The 19,764-nt window shown below is 23.7% G+C and overlaps 1 protein-coding gene across 1 annotated transcript in view; it reads right to left on the bottom strand.

The window, feature by feature from the left end:
• LOC105359831 (homeobox protein caupolican) overlaps positions 1-2,611 on the bottom strand; it is a 51,044-nt gene extending 48,433 nt beyond the window's left edge. Inside the window, exon 1 of the mRNA XM_011496545.1 lies at positions 1,930-2,611. Coding sequence (XP_011494847.1) covers positions 1,930-1,974 — 45 coding nt within the window. The 5' untranslated portion in view covers positions 1,975-2,611. The remainder of the gene's footprint in view (positions 1-1,929) is intronic.
• Positions 2,612-19,764: the final 17,153 nt, after the last annotated feature.

Here is a 19,764-nt window from a genome sequence, read left to right on the forward strand (position 1 = left end):
TCTCTATCTCTATCTATTCCTGTATTACGATTTTTTTTAGTTTCAATCACACGATTTATTCTTGAATTAATTAAATTCTTTAATTTAGTTACAAAAGTTACTTAATACGAATTTATTAGAGTAGATATATAAGTTACACTATTTATTATTAGGCTTATAATGATTTAAAAATAATGTATTAAAAAGAGATTCTTGAAAAAGAATTTAATATAAATGATTATTAATCAAATGGTTAACTTAATTTATGTAAGTAATACGAAATATTAATTACTACACATTCAATTTAGCATTATTTAGATCTAATATCTATCAGTATTTAGATAATTCATATATCACTATTTATAAATAATAGTATTTATTATTTATCATATTAGTTTCATATTATCTTATTATTTGATATAAAATATCTATTAAAATTGAAAAATTAATCAATTTGTCTCTGCTCGAACCTTTAATGCATCAGAAATATCTAACAAAATACAGCAAAAATAGACTACCTTTCCTTTCAAAATGCAAAGTATTAACAAAACAAAAGAATGAAAAATTAAAATCTATTAGATCACTCCGAAAAAGATCTTATTTATCTCTTTATAAAAAGAATATATCGATCACTGTTATCATAACCAGGATGTGAAATATTCATATGATTTACTCATACACTTTATAGGACCTCAAGGATGAACTCCAAGGGTCGCCGTAAATTTGTAGAACGCATTAGGCGCGACGGCCGACGGTAACAAGGGAATGCAATCGCGCAGGTGCGCGCCAGAATTTTCCGCGTGTCCCCCCCCTCTTCCTCTCTTCCACCCTTCTCTCCTAACTGCCTCTTCAGCGTACGTAAATTCTTCCTTTGTTTCTTAAAAAATTTTCATTCATCCTTGTTTTCGTTTATTCTTCTTGATTTGTTTTAATTTCCTTTTGAAGTATATGTATTGAATTTCGGCGATTTTAGTAAACTATAATATTAAAGTGAATCGATGGAGTGATTAATTTGAATACTGAACCATACCATCAGTTGTTCTGACGTATTATTCTTTATCATTATTTCAACTTCTATTATAATTTTATTTCTATTAATAAATTTCTTTTATTTATGTCTTATTTAAAGTAAATTTTTTTTACTACGATAATACTTGTAAGAAGTAAAATTGGTATCTATGAAATGAAACTTAACCTCAAATGTAAATGTTTACAATAACATAATGCATTTGCAAGTGAAATTTCTGTACATCTATTATATATGTTATAATTCATAACAAGCAGTAGTAATTGAAAATTATACTTTTTATGAATCAGTCGATTTGAATAATCAACTAATGTACATTATTTGCAAATGAATAATTCAAAAATAAAAATAACCAATATTGCTATTATCTCAAAGGTGTTGATTATACATACTATTTTTAATAGTTTTAATACCTTGGTTACTAATATTAAGTCATATAATAAATATCTTTGATTTAGTTACTTTTTATTAAAAAGTAATTTAAATATATTTCTAAGCTTCTGCATTTTTTTGTTGAATAATTTTGTAAAAATAATATAAATTAATGAGTCTTTCAATACTAATAATCGAAACGCAATTAAAATCTTTTTCCATACTATTAAAAAATTTTCCAAAATATAAAAATCTAGAATTTTAAGTTTTTATTAAAAAATATGTTACTAAAAGTTTTAAAGTACACCATGTTTGAAGTAAATCGATATAATCATACATGCATGTTGATAAATTCTACTTAATATTTAATACACAAACTTTAGAATAAACGCATTTGAAAGTAATTCTGGAAAATATAAACATCGATGCATAATAAAACGGTTACATAATGTATTTATTACTGTGTATTTTATAAAGCATACTAGGAGGAAAAGAACGGACTATGACTTGTAAAGCAATCGATCGAAATGAAACCCCATCGGCGTGCTTACCTGCGAAGCCGTCGGATAGTATCCGAATTGCGCATACGCCGACATATTCGTTGTTTCCTTACTTGTATGTCTCTTAGAATATGAGCAAATAACCACGCGTGATGGCCCTGTTTAGTTCCGCACTCGCATAAATAACCGCGCGGGTATTCAATCGCTGAAGTATAAGTAACGATTGCCAACGTAAATAGTAGTTGAAAATATTGCACCACACTGCACAATGCGCACAGAACTCCAAAGCAGTCCAGCTCGCGGTCGGATGCACGCAGCTCGATCCCAAGCAAACAAAGAAAAATGATTAAACTCTCTGAGCCTCACACGCCACGGCATCCGAGCTACGGCTACGTATTTCTCTTTCTCTGCCTCATGTCTATGTCTAGTCGCGACTTGTCGCGCGCGCGTTTTCCTTTTCCCACCCCCGCTCGCACACAACTACAAGCAACCAGTCACACAGTCACACGCACTCTCAGCCACACACGCAAATAAACACGCGCGCGCGCTCGGTTTCACGTCTATGCGCTCAAATACACATACGCTGATGACACGAAGGATTTTCTATCAACAGCGCTGAACAAAACAAGCAATTATCAACAATGTGACTGGAGACAACAGAGGACGGGTGAAAATATTCGAGGCTTTCCGTATGGCACCGCGAGGTTCTATAGACCGACCGTCGCGCACGGTCTCCGTCCCCTGCGCTCCAGTCAGCGACTGACTTCGTTCCACTCACACCACTTCAGCAAGCTCTCACTCGACTCGCTCTCTCACTCTCTTTTCAGTCACGCGAACAGTCGAACCCTCTGGTGGCGAAGAACGCAACCATGCCAATTTCATATGCTCCCACTCCAAATGGTTGGACTACGTTCTAACCAATGGGATGTCAACAAAATCAATTGAGTGGAGTTACGTAGGCGGTAACGTTTTCGCATATTGGTCACGCGGCAAGTGTACAGGAAGGCGGAGCGTATACGATCCGCCTCTTTAGAGGCTGATACGAATACTCTTATGCTATAAACTCTTGCATCCTTTTCTTTGGGTTAGCAAGCGAAGGTATGGGGGAGAAAGAGAGAGAGAGAGAGAGAGAGAGAGAGAGAGGGAAATAAAGAGAGAGAAAGAAAAAGAGATAGAAGGAGAGTGTGAGAGAAAGGGGTAGAGACGATAGTTAAATCGTGTGAGTGGCGAAGACAAGAATTGTTTATTTATTACTTACATATATGCATGCGCGTGCGTGGAGTGCATGAGAAAGGTGTAACAACCACAACCCTCCTATCAATTCTGACTAAACGCATCAGCATGTATCCTCATAGCCGGGGTTGGATATTTTGTCGGCACTCACTATGTCTCCACATCAAGCAACGAGTACGACTATAAAGAGCTTGTGACGGATAATAATGAGAAATAAATAGGTTTACGATAGTAAAGCTTTTGTCAACTATCTTAAGCAGTTTGAATTAGCCGATAATCTTAAATAAATTTAAAGCAACTTTCTTATACATGCAGTCGTCGTATTTAGAAGAATGTTTGCTCATTATTTGGAAATTTGCAAAAAAATTTTTATGTGAATTATTAAATTTAAGGAAACTTTTCTATAGTATTTTAATTATTAGACGAATATGAATTTAATAAATAACAAAATAAATCATACAATCAAAGATTTTATTTTTACCTATAAATTCTAATATTTACTAAATACCTAGTATCACTGCAAAGTTATTTAAGTGTGTAAATTATTCGAATTTTATATATAATCCTCTTAAATAATATTTATAAAATCATAATAAAATGTTAAAAAATTAAGATAATTATTTCCAGTTAAATTTACAAGGAAATTTAAATTATTTTAATACTTAAAATATCATTTATAAAACAAAAGTTCTATACTCGTGTAGAAATGTTATTTTCAATTGAAATTTATTTAAATTCATATTTATTTTAAAATTTTAAGTGCTTATACTTAAAAATTAAATAATTAAAAAATTTTAATCTTTATTAGTCCCAAATTTAATCACAACATTTATTTATAATTTATATTACATCTACATAGATAAATTTCTTGTTTATCATAGTAAGATTTAATACACTTTCTGCAACTTATAATAAACTTAATAAAACGAACAACTTCAGATATTTTCATGTTTTAATATTCACTGTACTTCACTCTTTCATATATATGATGTACCACATTTAAAATACAGACATGAATTAATTAATCGGTTAACTTTATTGATTTAGTTTATTATTTATATAAAATGTAAATTTAATACTTTATATGTATTCCTTTATGTTAATAATATAAATAAACAAAATTTTCAAATTATATTTTATTATAATTTTAATATTTAAGCAAAAAATACCACTTACATACACAGAGTTTTGTAAGCATTTATATAAAAAAACTTAGTTTTTATCTTTTTAAATATATTTTTTTATTATTTGAAACGTGATATATATTTTTTTTTGTATAAATATTTAAGATGACATTTTTAATTTTAGGTGCATCAGAAATATATTTCTAAAATTTCTTTTCTAAAAATTTTAAAAAAAATATAAATAAAAACATATATAAATTAATTTATGTATTTGTGTAAATTATACAAAGAAAATGTCAGAAATACATATAAAACTAGAATAAAAATATTAATGCAAAGAAATATATATGAATTTTTACACATAAAAAATAAATATATATTTTAAATAATTGTTATATATTTCTAATTGAAATTTTAATTTAAAATAAGTTTTTAGGAATTTATTAATCTTTACACATATCATTATTGATTAGTACTATTTTGGATTTAAAATATTTTAATTAATTTTAAATACTTAATAAAATTAAGAACCTTTTGATATATTTAAGAAGTATATATAAGTTTGCTTTTATAATTAAAAACTAAAAATTTTAACTTTTATAATAATATATTGTTTAAATGAAAGTAAACGTTTAAAATAATTAGTGCAATTTCATTATTCAATTTTTCGATATTTTAATTAAATTAGAATAATTTAAATATATTTCGTGTATAATATAGAATACACTGCTTTATGACAATGTGATTATAGAAAAATATTAGAATATTTCAGAATTTGAATTTGCTTAAGGAACTCGTTAATAATTTGTCATATTAGTTTATAAACAGTTTTATGTGATATGTAATTAATGAACGATACAAGTTGTAAAATTAACCAATTTAGTAGTTTAAAAAATATGAAAATATATTTTACAAATTTGATGCCTACAGTCTCAACAAAAATCTACGAAGAATCATGTGTTCAATTCCTACATACTTTTATGTCCGACGGCCGCCGGTGCTTGAATTAACATTTTCCCGATTCATTAAAGTTTCATTTCTTTATAATCAATAGTATACACATAAATTGTTTCACAGATTATTAGTGCTGATACTGTAAAAACGAAAAATTGTAAAGGGTCGCCAAAAAAGATCGCTAATTTCTAAAGGTACTCTGTGGCAATCACATGTTAGAAAAATTGTTCTTTTCTTCTCTGTTTTCAATTAAAATATTAGTTGCAGTCAGTTTTATAAGACCTATCACCTCGGTGGGACTAATAGATGTGCTGGTACGTAATTCAGAAATCTGTTGAAATAATTAGAAAACAAACGAGATATATTTACCAATATCCAAATAAGTATTAAACCCTAAGGTAAAGATTATTATATTTTCAAGTTCGACATTTTGTTCTTTTCTATAATCGGTTCACAATCTTTTTAATTCATTTCTTCAAGAGATATCTAAAAATTTATCTTTGTATATACTATGAATATGAGATGTGAATAGTATTAACATTCAAAACGATACAATACTACATCCTATGTAAAATCATCCATATTACATTGTAAATGTTATTAACAATTAATTATATTTTTTTCAAATGCATGCAATGAATTAAAATTTTGTTCTTCATTTAAAAATATACATAAAAATTATTTCATGACGAAATAAAAATTTAATTGAAATAAACATTATGTGTATTGTGAAAACAAAATATATTTTTGATTTAGTAATTTAAATATTTTTGAAACCCCAGAAAAATATTGCATTTTAATTTAAACTTTATGAATTATTAATAATTATTTAACATATATTGAATAATAATGTACCATAGTTGAATAAAACTTTAATTTATATTAAAAAGTGATTTTGAAAATATATAAATTTTTTAAATAATTTTTTGTATTTAATAGTAAACAATGATTGAATTAATTATATATAATTACGAAAAAATAAACTAATATTGTTACATTTTATATTAATATAAACAAAGTTATTGCAAAATGAGATGGAAGCAATTTTTATATTTTAAAATTGTTTTATAATATTATATACAAATTATTTTATATTTATATTTTTTAATTTTTATTTATAATACTTTTACCGTAATTAAGTGTATATAATTTCAATAATTTTTTCTGTCTTTTAGTTAGTAATAAAGATAAAGTTGACTGCCTTTTCTTAAAGTAATGTTATAAATAGTAACGGTTATTAGTTAAATTAACTAGTAGATTAAAAAATTATATTTTATTTTTTCATATATAATATATATCTATTTGTCGTTTCTGCGTGGTGACATCTAAGTACTTGATGAGCAATTCCTTAATAAGTAATTAAAATTCATTTCAGAGGTTAACTCACTTTAAAATGTTATGAACTACTTTGTACTTTACTATTATCTTATTAATTTTTTTATTTTAATTAATTAATTAATTAATTAATTACTTTGGTTTTTATTAAATATGTATTTGAAACTATGTTGACGTCATAGATTTTTTCATATACAAAATTAAATAAATGAGTTTATAATATCTTATTTAAAATAAAAGTAAATAAACTACAAATTTAGAAAATTTTTAATGCCATAATATAAAAAATATTGGTAGATTATGGATTTTCGATCACTACTACTCACTGGTAGAATGCAATTGAATAAAAACCAAGGATTCATTTTATATAAAAGAAATTTGTATTTATTGATATTTCAAATGATTTCAGAGAAACTTATGTAATAGAATTTTTGAATACTTGCACAAATACAATAAACAATGAATTTGGTCATCAATATTATAAATTTTTTAATTTATTAAAAAATATTAATATTTTTATATCTTTATAAATAAAAATAAAGTACATATTATATTTAAATCTATTTAGAGTTTTGTTAAATCATATGTTTAAATAATACTGACAGCAATTTCTGCTGTTTATCCTAGAATCATGATTTTTAATTTCAAATAAGTAGTGTATTTAACAAATATGACAAATGAGTCAAAATTATATTATAAAGATAGATATAGTATTGTGCATAAAAAGTGTGATATTCACGCGGAGCAATGTACGCGGATATAATACAAAACTCGTACTGGACAAAATAAAATCGACGCGTTTAGCATGAAAAATTTTTATGGAAGGACGAAAAAACTAATAGGGTCCAGACAGTCCTGGCGCCTTCGTATATACATGGAGGGTCAGACTCAGAATTTTATTGGGTGTCGGTCATTTTTTTACTCCTTACTTAAGCAGAAGAACGAAGCACTTGCCATTTCTTTTTTTTTTCTTTTAGATCGTATTATGCATTTTTTTAATCAAGGTTTCAGCTTATATTAACTTTAATGTTTTGATTCCACGCGCATTGCATTTCTAATTTGTTTTGATGATAATATACTATAAGGATAATTCATTCAATATTTTTATTTAAATGTCTCAAAAATTTTAATTACATATATATTTTTATTTAATTTTATGATAGTATAATTATTATATAAATACATAAATATGTATTTATTACTTGTAAGTTATAATATATTAAAAAGTGATGATAATAAATGTACTATTTACTTTGTATTTATTTAATCGTTTAAGACTTTTAAAAATCGAATATAGTTTAATAAATGGATTAAGTTTATTTATTTAAAATTTATTTAAGTAATTATTTTAATTTATAAAATCTTCAATTTTAAGAAGCTAAATAAAATTTGATTATTTTATTTTAATTTTTAAACAAAATGTACTTTAAAAATTTTTAAATATAAAGCAGCCACAAACGTATTGGCTGCTTATATATTGACATAAAAATCAATTGCCATACATTTAATGAATAAAAATTAATTAACTGTTTTTAGGTTAAAAATATTTCAATTCAATTATTTTAAGTTTGTTAAAATATTAAATTACGCACATGAATGAAATCGAATATTTTTATTACATAGTTTAAAAATAAGCAAAGAAACTCATGCTAAACCAGCATTCCTTTGGATATTTAAAATACTGATGTGTAAACTACAGTTGTACGGAATATATTTCGTATGTAAAATTTTCAATACCACCTCACATTCTAAATCAGATACCATAGTGACTTATCAATTGATTAGTAATTAATTTATGTTCGAAAAATTTAAATAAATAGCTTTTACTTTTATCTTGTAGACTTTCTTATTTTTTTTAACAGTTTCCACTCTGCTAGTATCCTAGTTTTTCCTTTCTTTGATTCTATTCCTACGAACGAATGAGTAACGACATATCAACTATGAAACCCGCGAGACAGCGTTAATTAATCCGACCGAAATAAGCTGTAGTACTGAAATTTATTCTTTCTCTTTCTCCGTCATTCCATCTCTTACCCGTACTTCCTCTTTGAATTTTGCTTCGAGTTTTTTATTTTTTCTGTTCTCTAAAATATATTCTATAAGCACAAATCAAAGAATATTTTAAACCTTTATGATGTACTTTTTTAATTTTAATCGAATTTATAAGAAAAACTTGTCAATGTTATGAAGCTATTGATTTTTTATACGAAATTAATGTAAATCTATAGGTACGAAGATTCTCATGATCTTTTAAATTTATCAATCTTCCTTTTTACTATATCTCAAATATTTGTAAATTTGTGTAAACCTGTTTTACATTAGCTTATTTAAATGCGTGGATTCTTATAGTTTTAAATTACACCACAATTAATAGGATTTCTTAACACATTTTTCAAGGTCTTGTATTAGATAATTTTATAAAATAAGTGATACGATAAAAAAATTTAATGTATAAAAGAGAAAAAACTTTGAATTCTCCAAGACTTTTTCAATCTTTATTTTTATATATCTTGTTAGGGGTGTTGGATATTTATTTAAAAACAGTATGTAATATTTGAATTGAATAAATCAAATTAAGTTATTTTTTATTAATAAATATCTTCATAAAATAAGATCGATTAAATTATCATAATTCATGTTTTGCCATTTGTTCAAAGAGATATATAACTATATAAACTTTAATCGATAATTTCAAGCAGTTTTTAAAATATTGTAAGCAAAACTTAAATATAACATTCGTGGCAAACAATGATATAATAATCATCAAATGAAAAGAATTTCTTTATAAGTGTTTTTAAGTTAAATATTTAGATATAGTTTCCGAATCTTTCCAATAGACTAGTCACTTAACTTCAGAGTTTTTAACACGTGTAAAACTATTCAACCAACGAAGTTGACGAGCAAAAAGACTTGGGATTGCGATCGTAGGATATTAGAGTATTGTCTGATGGTGCACCTTAATGAAGATGAATGGTACGACGAGGAAATAAGATTCGCGTATAATGATACTCCATTTGGCTCTTGCACGATTAAGGTGAGCGCCGAACGAAAAGGCTGCGAAGGGTGCAAATGCGAGAGGATAATGATCGACGGAAGTTCTCGTGCTAAAATATGCAAATCTGACGCTTGGCCAAATTACCACAACACCTATATGTCTACCCTTTCCTCCTGCTTATGAACATGTGCTTCCTAAAAGACGAACGGTAAAGCACCTTTCGCCGAAATATTGAAGACTTTCATGCTCAATCGTAAAAATTGTGACAAGATTCTAGTCTACTATTTTTTTTCTCTATATAATTATACATTAGTATAAAAATATAAATATTTGTTATATGAATATTGTTTTTAATTGGTAACCAATAGGTAACCAAAATTAGATGAAAATTTAATATACTTAAGAGTTTTTAGAAAATATTCTTTACAATTGATATTTTACTCCAAATAAGTAAAATATTCTAATTGCACAAAATATTAAAATTGTAATTCTAATGTTTATTGTAGAATTTATAATTTAAATTATTAAAATAGTATGTATAAATGTAAATGTTATCAAGTTATTTATCAAATTATTTCGTTAATAATTTTGTGCAATATAATATAAAATATTTAATTATAAAAAAATTATTAAGATTAGCAAATCTCAACACTAATATACTTTAGATGAACACAGGTTCAAAATTGATTAATAATGAATTAATGTAGATTTATTGTATTTGCTTAAAATTATTATTCAAATTAAGCAATATAAATTAAGTATTATTATTATGGATTATGAAGATAATCTGTGAACTATATATACTATAAAGTATATATTCACTTATGTAATATTTTTTTAATGAGTATCGTGATTGTTTAAGTAACAATAGCAGTTAAAAAAAAAATAATACATGAATATCTAATTGTCTGAAAACTTCGAAAGATGAACTGTAATAGTAAATTAGGCGGGATAAAAGTGTGCAAATATATGAATTATATTATTTAATAATCGAACTAGTCATATTAAATAAAACATGCATTTTTTATCAATTAGGAAAATATTCTTTTTAAATGTATCGCTACAACCCAAATAAAATATCTATTAACTCATAATTATTAATATTAAATAGTTTATAATACTATATTAATATATATATATATATATATATATAATAATTCATACTGAAATTTTATTCAACGTCATAGATGCCTATCTGAATAATTACGATAAGTAGTATTTATGTTTTTATTTGAAATTCTGCCATAATTTAAATGTTGATCGTTATATATTATTAAATATATATGTTAATTCTAGTCTCAATCATATCGGGGAATGTAAAGCACCGCCATCAATAACCATCTACCCTACAGTAACATATACTCTAAACTACAGTCATTTAAATTGAAATTTCATCAAACTTATTATGGTATTTATAAAAATCTATATTAGGTAGAAATATATATATTCTATAAAAAAACAAGTAATTTAAAAATGTTGTTATGACTCAACTATTCAATTTTGTATACATTTTTATAATTTAAATGGCATCATTTTTATAAAAAAAATAAATAAATTTTATAGAAATTATATATAAACCATTTATTTAAGTTTACTAACAAATATATATATATATATACAAATGTAAATTGATTTATTATTTTTAAGATTGGTTGTTTATATATAAAAAAAATTTATATAATTTTTCAAATATATTATACGCATTAAAGTCTAAAAGAAGATTACATATTTAAAAAATTTTTTATATTATTTTATTATGCTTCTTTTATAAGATTATCTTCCAATTCAAGAAATTATTAAAGTTAAAATAAAGAAAGTATTTGTTTTAGAAAGTGGTTTCAAAATGTGTAAAACCAAAAATTTCTTATACTACAATGAAACTATTTATTAATTATTAATTATTAATTATTAATAAAAAATGTATTCTGGAAACTTATTACATTATTATAAATATTTTATACATTTTTATATTTATAAAATTTAAATAAATCTATTAATTAGTTATATTATTATTTATTAGTCATATATATAAATATTTATTATAAAACAAAATGCGTCAAATATGTTAACAGCTGTATCTAATTTTCTTTCAGTATTTTCGTTAAACTTTTGCTATTGGTAAAATAATAAGTGTAAACTGAACAAGCACATTTAAATCTTACAAATAACATCTGATTTATTCCCATAGAATTATAAATAATTTTCGTTGTTATGTTTAAAGTTTATTTTATAATATGAATTACAAGCTGATTATGTAATTTAATAAGTTATTTATTATTTATTATATTGTAAAAGGAATATAAAAATATAAAACTTTTTAATATAAAAACTTTGGCTAGCTTATTGATTCATGAATCATTAAATTTAAATGGTGTATTTTACAATTTTTTTATATAATGGAGTAGTTTAAAAAATTTATAACAAACATTTATTAAAAATTAATATTTTAAAGGGAACGAGTAAAATAAGTATTTAGAAATATTTATATGCCTAAAAATAGTTGCTTAAATATATATATATATATATATATATATATATTTATGCCATTTTTAAAGTTATTAAATTAGTTTAATTAAACAAATTATGATAATAATAGTATTAAATGAAATTGTTATTTTTTTTGTTAAGAATTTCCAAATATTAGATTCAGTTAAAATCAGATCGGATAAAATCATTAAGTTTCTTATAAAAATTACCATTACCAAAATAGAAAAGAAAATATCGGAAATGACCAGTATGTTAAGACGCAGTTCAACAGAGAAACATTTTCTGATATGTATACAACGAGCATGTAAAATAATAAAAGTGTAGTATGTACAAATGGAAAGATGCTCGATGACCTTATAATATAAACCGAAGTTATAAAAAAAAGTGACAAGCAAACGATTCTAATGTTCTTGGTTGAACTGTACTATCATATGTGTAATCAATCTAAATATCATTTTAATTAAGAAAAAAATAAGTGTATTTATTTTGTATTGTACATTTTTTAAATATAATTTGATATATTAGTGAAAATTTGCTTGAATGTATACATACAGTATTTTTACATGCATGCTTTTGAAATTCGTTTAAGTATGCAACAAAAGCGAAAAATGTTACATATTTTGATTGAATTATATTTCATCCAATTTTATAAATCATTGTCTTTATTAAAGATAGTGTATATTTGGTGCAATGAGAAGAACTTAAAAATTTTTATATAATAAATTAGCTATAGACAAATGTAACTATTGCATAAAAATGTTCAAACAAAAATTCTTGTATATCTATACACAATAATGCAAAAGAAATTGAACACTGCGAATTGAACCATAGAATATATGGCAGCAAGGAATGCCTTCTACTTTCCTATTAATATTAATGTATCATTAGAATTATGTATGAACTTATATATATCGGTTCAACTTATAAGCTATTACAGAATAATTTTCTACTTATTTACATAGATAACGAACTAATATATACATAATATAAGGAACGATATGCAATAGTGGCAAATGTATAATCGTTTGATTTTTAGTTAACTTACGATATAAGATAGTAAAATATTGAACAAATAAAATTTATAGTTACATTTTTATGTGTATAATTAAATATATATATATATATATATATTTTCGAAGGAATATTAAGGATAGATAAGAATTCAAAGGAAAGGAATAGATTAATTTTTTAAACGTGATTTAATCAAAAATAGAAGATTTAAAAAAATAATGTGTTGATGTCGTTCATAATAAGTAACTGCTATCGCGTAACGAACATGCTAAATTCCTCAAGGTGAAAAGTAAATATGCATATACAAAGATTTTGTAGTAGGTTTACTTATGTGTTATATAGGTATACTTAATGAATAAAATTATGATTTAATCAAGTTTTGATGATAAATAAGAAATTTTGCATAACTTCATTCACTTAAAACAAGAGACTGTATTTTTACATTTGATTTTAGATTTGTAATTTTAATAATATTTAAAAATACATTTAATTCTAATGCTAATACAATTGTGTATATAAAGTAAAGTTTTTTCTGTTATATCATAAGTATACTTAGTATAGATTAATGCTTCATTTATGAAACTATTTATATTAAATTTCAATATTATATGAAAAATACTAAATTATTTTAAAAGGCGTTGTATTTACAAAATTTAAAATAATGCTATTTAATTAAATTAACACATATCTTAATTAATAGTCATATTTTTGTCACAATAAAGAGTAATAGTAAAAATTTATTATAAAATATATAATTAAATGAATAAAAAATTATTGTTCTGTAATGACGATCGTAATATAATAAATATAATGAATTAAAAATATTCATTAAATTTAATTTGTTAAAAATAAAACGTCAAAATAATATAAATACTGATACATTTTCGTGTAAGTAGAAAATATGGAAAATTAATATCCATGTACACTAAAATAAAATATTTAAAATAATTTTTAATTAAGCTATAATTTTTAAAATGTTATCATTTTATTTAAATTGGCAATAATATCTAATTTTTTTCTTGTATAAATAATTTTATATGGTATCTGTAATGATATGTATGAATCTAATTTTATCTAAATACTTTCTTAAAATATTTCTAATTATTTCGTTAATAATAAGCTTTTATTCATTCGACTCATTGATTTTTTAACCACGTAATTAGGTTATTAGTTTTCATTAGCAATAAATCATTGCTTACGAGTGATTCATATATTGTAATATTTTATTAATTAATTAGCTTAGTTTTTGTCAATATATCTTACATTTGTCAACGTTTATCCTGCTTTTTATAAGAAACTGAAAACATTTTTTGTAGTTACATCAATAGATTTTCTATTTCAAAGCATAATTTGCAAACAAAGTTTTTTTCATTTTGTTACTTAAATGTCCATAAATAAAGATTATTAAAACTAATTAGCACAATAAAAAATTAATAAATAATAAACTTAAAATTATATATGATAATATATATTATCTTTTTTGTATTATATATATGTATTTCTCAAACCAAATATATCTTTAATAAAATATTAAGGTAGAAAGATCATCTAATGGTGTAAAAATGAATTATTAATGTTTTATAATAAACAATTATTTTAATAATTACTTTTTAAAATTATATGATATATATATTTTTTAATGTAATTAAAATGTTAATATATTAATATGTTAAAAATACCAAACTACCATTTGATTTTTCATTTGATAATTAGTCCGAATAATCACTTGCTTCAGCAATTTTAGTAAATTTTTCAAAACTATAATAAATATTTCAAATTATGTTGGCAGTTTTAATCCAATAATAAATTTTGTATAAATAATTTGATTTAGGTCTTGAAGATAGATTAATAAAGAATATAATTCTATTAAATTCATTTTATATGTAAAATATGAATCAATTTTTCGATTTTATTATCTGATATAAGTGATAAATAAAATGAATTCAAATCAGAATGAAAATGATCTATTATAAGAAATTAATATTTATTTATTACAGAAATTACATTAACGATACATATATATTTATTAAAAATTTACTGTAAAAAATAGATTTTTTATTCTACTATTCATGTAAAAAAAGACTTAAATCTTGGCCTCATTCTCTACTCAACTTAAACAAAAAGGAACGTTAATGTTGGAGAGAAAAGGGATGAAAAAATAACTTTGTCGCTACCAAGCAAGATAAGTACAGGTGAGGGCTTAATACAACAGTCCACCTCGCGTGCTTAAAACTAGCAGCTGTATACTGGCTCCACGTGTATTATAGTATGCATTAAATACTGAAACTAATGACTGACTGACTTGTCTGCTTACCATCAACGTTCATACATTCGCGGGTTTTCTTATGTTTGTTAAAACGCTACTTCTTATATATGAAGGAGTATCAAGGAGTTAAGAACTAGATTCATCAGTTTAGAATAAGCTTTAATATTATTAAGTAAATTGCATGGTTTTATTTTCGTTGTTAATTTTAATAATTAGTATTGATATGCGGTCTGTTACTTTAGATTTATTATTAATTAAAATATGGCGCATGGAGTAAAAAATGTTGTGACATTTCTTACAGTAATTAAATAAATATAATTACATAAAATGTATTCATACTCGTATGTCAATATTCGAAAATAGTTTTTACAGTTTTCGAACAAGGGAACGACGCGTAGAGGTCTCTTATATTGCTTGTATTCTAATTAAATGAAATCTAATATTTTTATAAAAATTTTAATGAAAATTATCACTTCTTCGTAATTTAAATATTTATTTCTGTACTAAGCTAAGAAGTTATACATATCTTATTGTATCATATTGAAGTAAATCTATTAATCTTTAATTTTGATATATTTATTTCACATATTTAAAATTAATTAATCAATACATTATTCTATGCTAATGTATAATTATAAAGAAATAATGATAAATAATTTAATATAAATTATTATTAATCAATTATTTTAAAAGCATATATATATGTATATATATATATATATATATATATATATATATATATATATATATATAAATAAAACAAGTTGTTTTAAAAAACTAAGAATATAAAAATATGAAAGTCCAAAAATCAAAGTTTCACTAAATAACTAAATTTATAGAAGTTCAAAAATATAAATAAAATAAATAAAAATATTTGAATATTTAAAATTTCAATTTTAAACTGTGATGTTATTTTTAATAATAAAATATAATTTATAAGATTATTAATTTTAGAATATACTTTATAAGAACTATTATCATTTGGTATACTGTACTTTACATAATTTTTAATAAACATTTTTATATAATTATATATATATATATATATATATATATATATATATATGTCTATAAGTATATATATTGAGTAAATAAAATGAGAATTTATTACTAAATTTCATAATATATGCTATTATATTTTATATATACATTAAATTTTTTTTATATATAAAAATGAAGAATTTCTTATATTAATATATATGGAAATAATATAAATTATTTGAACTGATTTTATCTCTGTGCATCACGAATTTTTATGACACACTAAATGCAATACAAGTAACATGGGAAAAAGAGATGTAAATAACAAGACCATTGTTATTAGTAATGAAATGATATGACTATTGTATGATATATCTATACTAAATGAAATACGTAATAGTATGCAGATTGACATCGATTGATTTCATACCAGTCATTACGCCAAATAAGGAATTAATAAATTGTATTTTATGGTTTCCATCTTGAAGATTGAATTTAGATGAATTCAGGGATCGGATGTTTTGGTTTATTAATTATATACTTAAGAAAAAGAAGGAGTAGATTAGGAATAGTTGTTCATGTAATCAGTACATGTTAGAACGAAGTGAAAAAATAGATTTTATGAGAAAATAAATGCTAGTGTTCTTTTTTTGATCTATTTGTGAATCTATTATTGAATCGTAAGGAAACCTATTATCGCTTTGATAAATCAATAAAAAATAGGTACATTAATAATTGAATTTAGTTAAATAAAAATATAAAGTAAATAAATATGAAGTAGTTTGAACTATTTATTTTTCAATATGTTAAAACCGTAACAGATTAGATTTAAGTCTTAAATTTTTTTTAATTTTTTCTTCATCAAAATCATTTTCAATCAAATAACCCTATTCTTCAAAACAATATTTTCTATATAAAAATTTTAATTGAAATAAAATAATTGTGTTTTTAGATCAACATGTTATGGATAAGAAGGAAATTTAAAAACAGTCAACTCAAGTGATTTTCTGGACAAAGGAAACGATAGCACTGGTACATTCATTATTTTGCTTATACCTAAATCACAAAAGCTCTTTATGGTTCATATAGTCGAGTAAACGCTTGATTAGTAGGTGGAGTAGAATGTCTACTATTTTTGTGGAAAATTTGGCCCATGAATTTTCCGCTGTAGCAAGCAAACTGTACTAACGTAGAGGGTGAAGAGCAATAGATGTAGAATATAAAAGTGGTTTTCACATAATTAAAAAAACGTCTTATTAGTTAGCTGACTCTTGATCTCTCGATTAACTTTTTGTCTTGATTTTTCTCTAGTATTTTCTCCAGTACTCGTGTCTCTCATTTTCTCATCCTCAATGTCTATGCATGCTTTTTCCTAGGTGTTGGAATAAATCGCTGAATAAAACGTCGACTGTCAAAGTGGTGGAAAAAATAGGAAATCAAATGATCAAGTACTAGACAATGTGAAACTCCTTCCTAGATATGTACTCACTACTTGTACGCGCATACCCACATACTACTTTGTGCATGTGTTGCTTGCTTGAAAGAGTAGTAAACCTCCTCTTTTTCGTAGCTGACCATTGAATAACGTACCCTAAAGGTATAAAAATAAAATATTTTAATTGAATCATTGCTGAGCAAGCAAAAATACACCAATAACCCATGAAAGAAAAAACAGAACGGACAAACTAGAGAGAGATAGAGTGAGAAGGCGAGGAAAAGTTACAGAGGACAAATGTATTCGGTTTTTATTAAACGGTAGCCTTCCATCAACCTTGACTCGATATGCATTCTTTTTATTATTCTTTCTACTACTTCTCTAACTATTGCCTATTATTAGAAACATTTTATCAATTAATTATAAGTACAATATCACTAGTTTACTTACAATTTTTATATTTATGTTGTTTATTTTCATAATACTTTTTTCATCTAGGGAAACATTAATTAAAACCTATAATACAATAAACAAAGAAAAGCAAATAACAAAGATATACTATAAATAGGACCCAAATTATTTTGCTTTATTTAATTTTTAAATTATTAAAATATTTTGTATATGATTTCTTTAATTATCTAAAATTATTTAAAATTATTAACTTATAGAAGAAAAAAGAAAAAGTAGCCGATGTATGTATTTATTAATAGTAGGATATAAATTATTAATACGAATACAAGAGTCAGACAAACGAGGCTGCAGAATTGCAAAGTGTTGGTCTCAAAGCGTGCCGACTAATGAAGCGACACGTCTTACCGAGCAACCAATGAAAACAGGAAGCCTTCTAGGAAAGTTACTATATTTTCGAACTTCATCCTGCTTATTAAAACGTAAAACATATTGTTTCAATAAGCTGTGAATTATGCTAATGCTCCCTTATCTCCAATATTATATTTTTTTTTCAATCTAGCCCTTTCTTCAAAATTTATACTTATTTGTTTTATGCTTTAATATATTCTTAATATAATATATATTTTAATAAATAATATAAACATCAAATTAAACATCAAAATCTGTATAAAAGAATCAACTAATTCGTAAATATACAACATGCGAATATTAATTTTTTTTTAATTTTTTTATTAACTGTAATATTGATAGATATTTGGTAATACATTAAAAATAAATTGATTAAAAAATAATTTATAGCGTCTAATTAATAAAATTAAATTTGCTTATGTTTTTTATATTGGTTTTTAATCTGTATAATAGATTAGTATATAATTTCACAAATATTACAAAACATGTACAATGTATTCCTACATATAGAATCTATAATTAAAGCACTTGCATGCAAGCATATGTTTGTGTTTACATGTATGTTGTAAAGAGAAATATTCTCATTACCGGGCTAAGCTACGTAAGACAATTATGTATGTAATGATGTAGGAAGGGATGATAAACAAGGAAAAATGATGGCAGCCTGAGATCCAAATGATAAGTATTCCCCTCATCTGATGTATGAGATGAATATACGCAAAATTCATACGAGACACGAAATGCTTATGTATGCTTGTCTTCACATCACGTATATATATATATATATTACGTGTTGAGTTATAGCAACTTTTATATTAGAATATTTGTACAATAATGCGTAATTTTTTTGTAAGTGAATATTATCAATAAGTTTATTTATAATTAATAATCATTTGATCAACTAAATGTTATAACTAAATAAAACAAAATATAAAATTCGATAATTGTGAAAAGTAAAATAAAATTGACATATTACTAGTTCATTAATTTTATATATCTAATTTTTCATTCACAAAAACTATTCAGATTGACTAAAATACTATTTATGATTTTAATATATTATAAAATTATGTTATAGTAAATATTTTAAATAAATTGTTCTCTTACGTATATATTTGCATATACAGGTAGATAAATGCACAATATTGTAAAGAAACTATACTTTCCATTAGATTTATTACAAAGCATCATAATTTTAATTTTTAAATCAATCGAATAATTTACAGTTCTTAATCTCACAAATCCA

The sequence above is a fragment of the Ceratosolen solmsi genome, unplaced genomic scaffold, assembly GCF_000503995.2.
Source record: "Ceratosolen solmsi marchali unplaced genomic scaffold, CerSol_1.0 scaffold29, whole genome shotgun sequence".
In the NCBI taxonomy this organism is placed as follows: domain Eukaryota; kingdom Metazoa; phylum Arthropoda; class Insecta; order Hymenoptera; family Agaonidae; genus Ceratosolen; species Ceratosolen solmsi.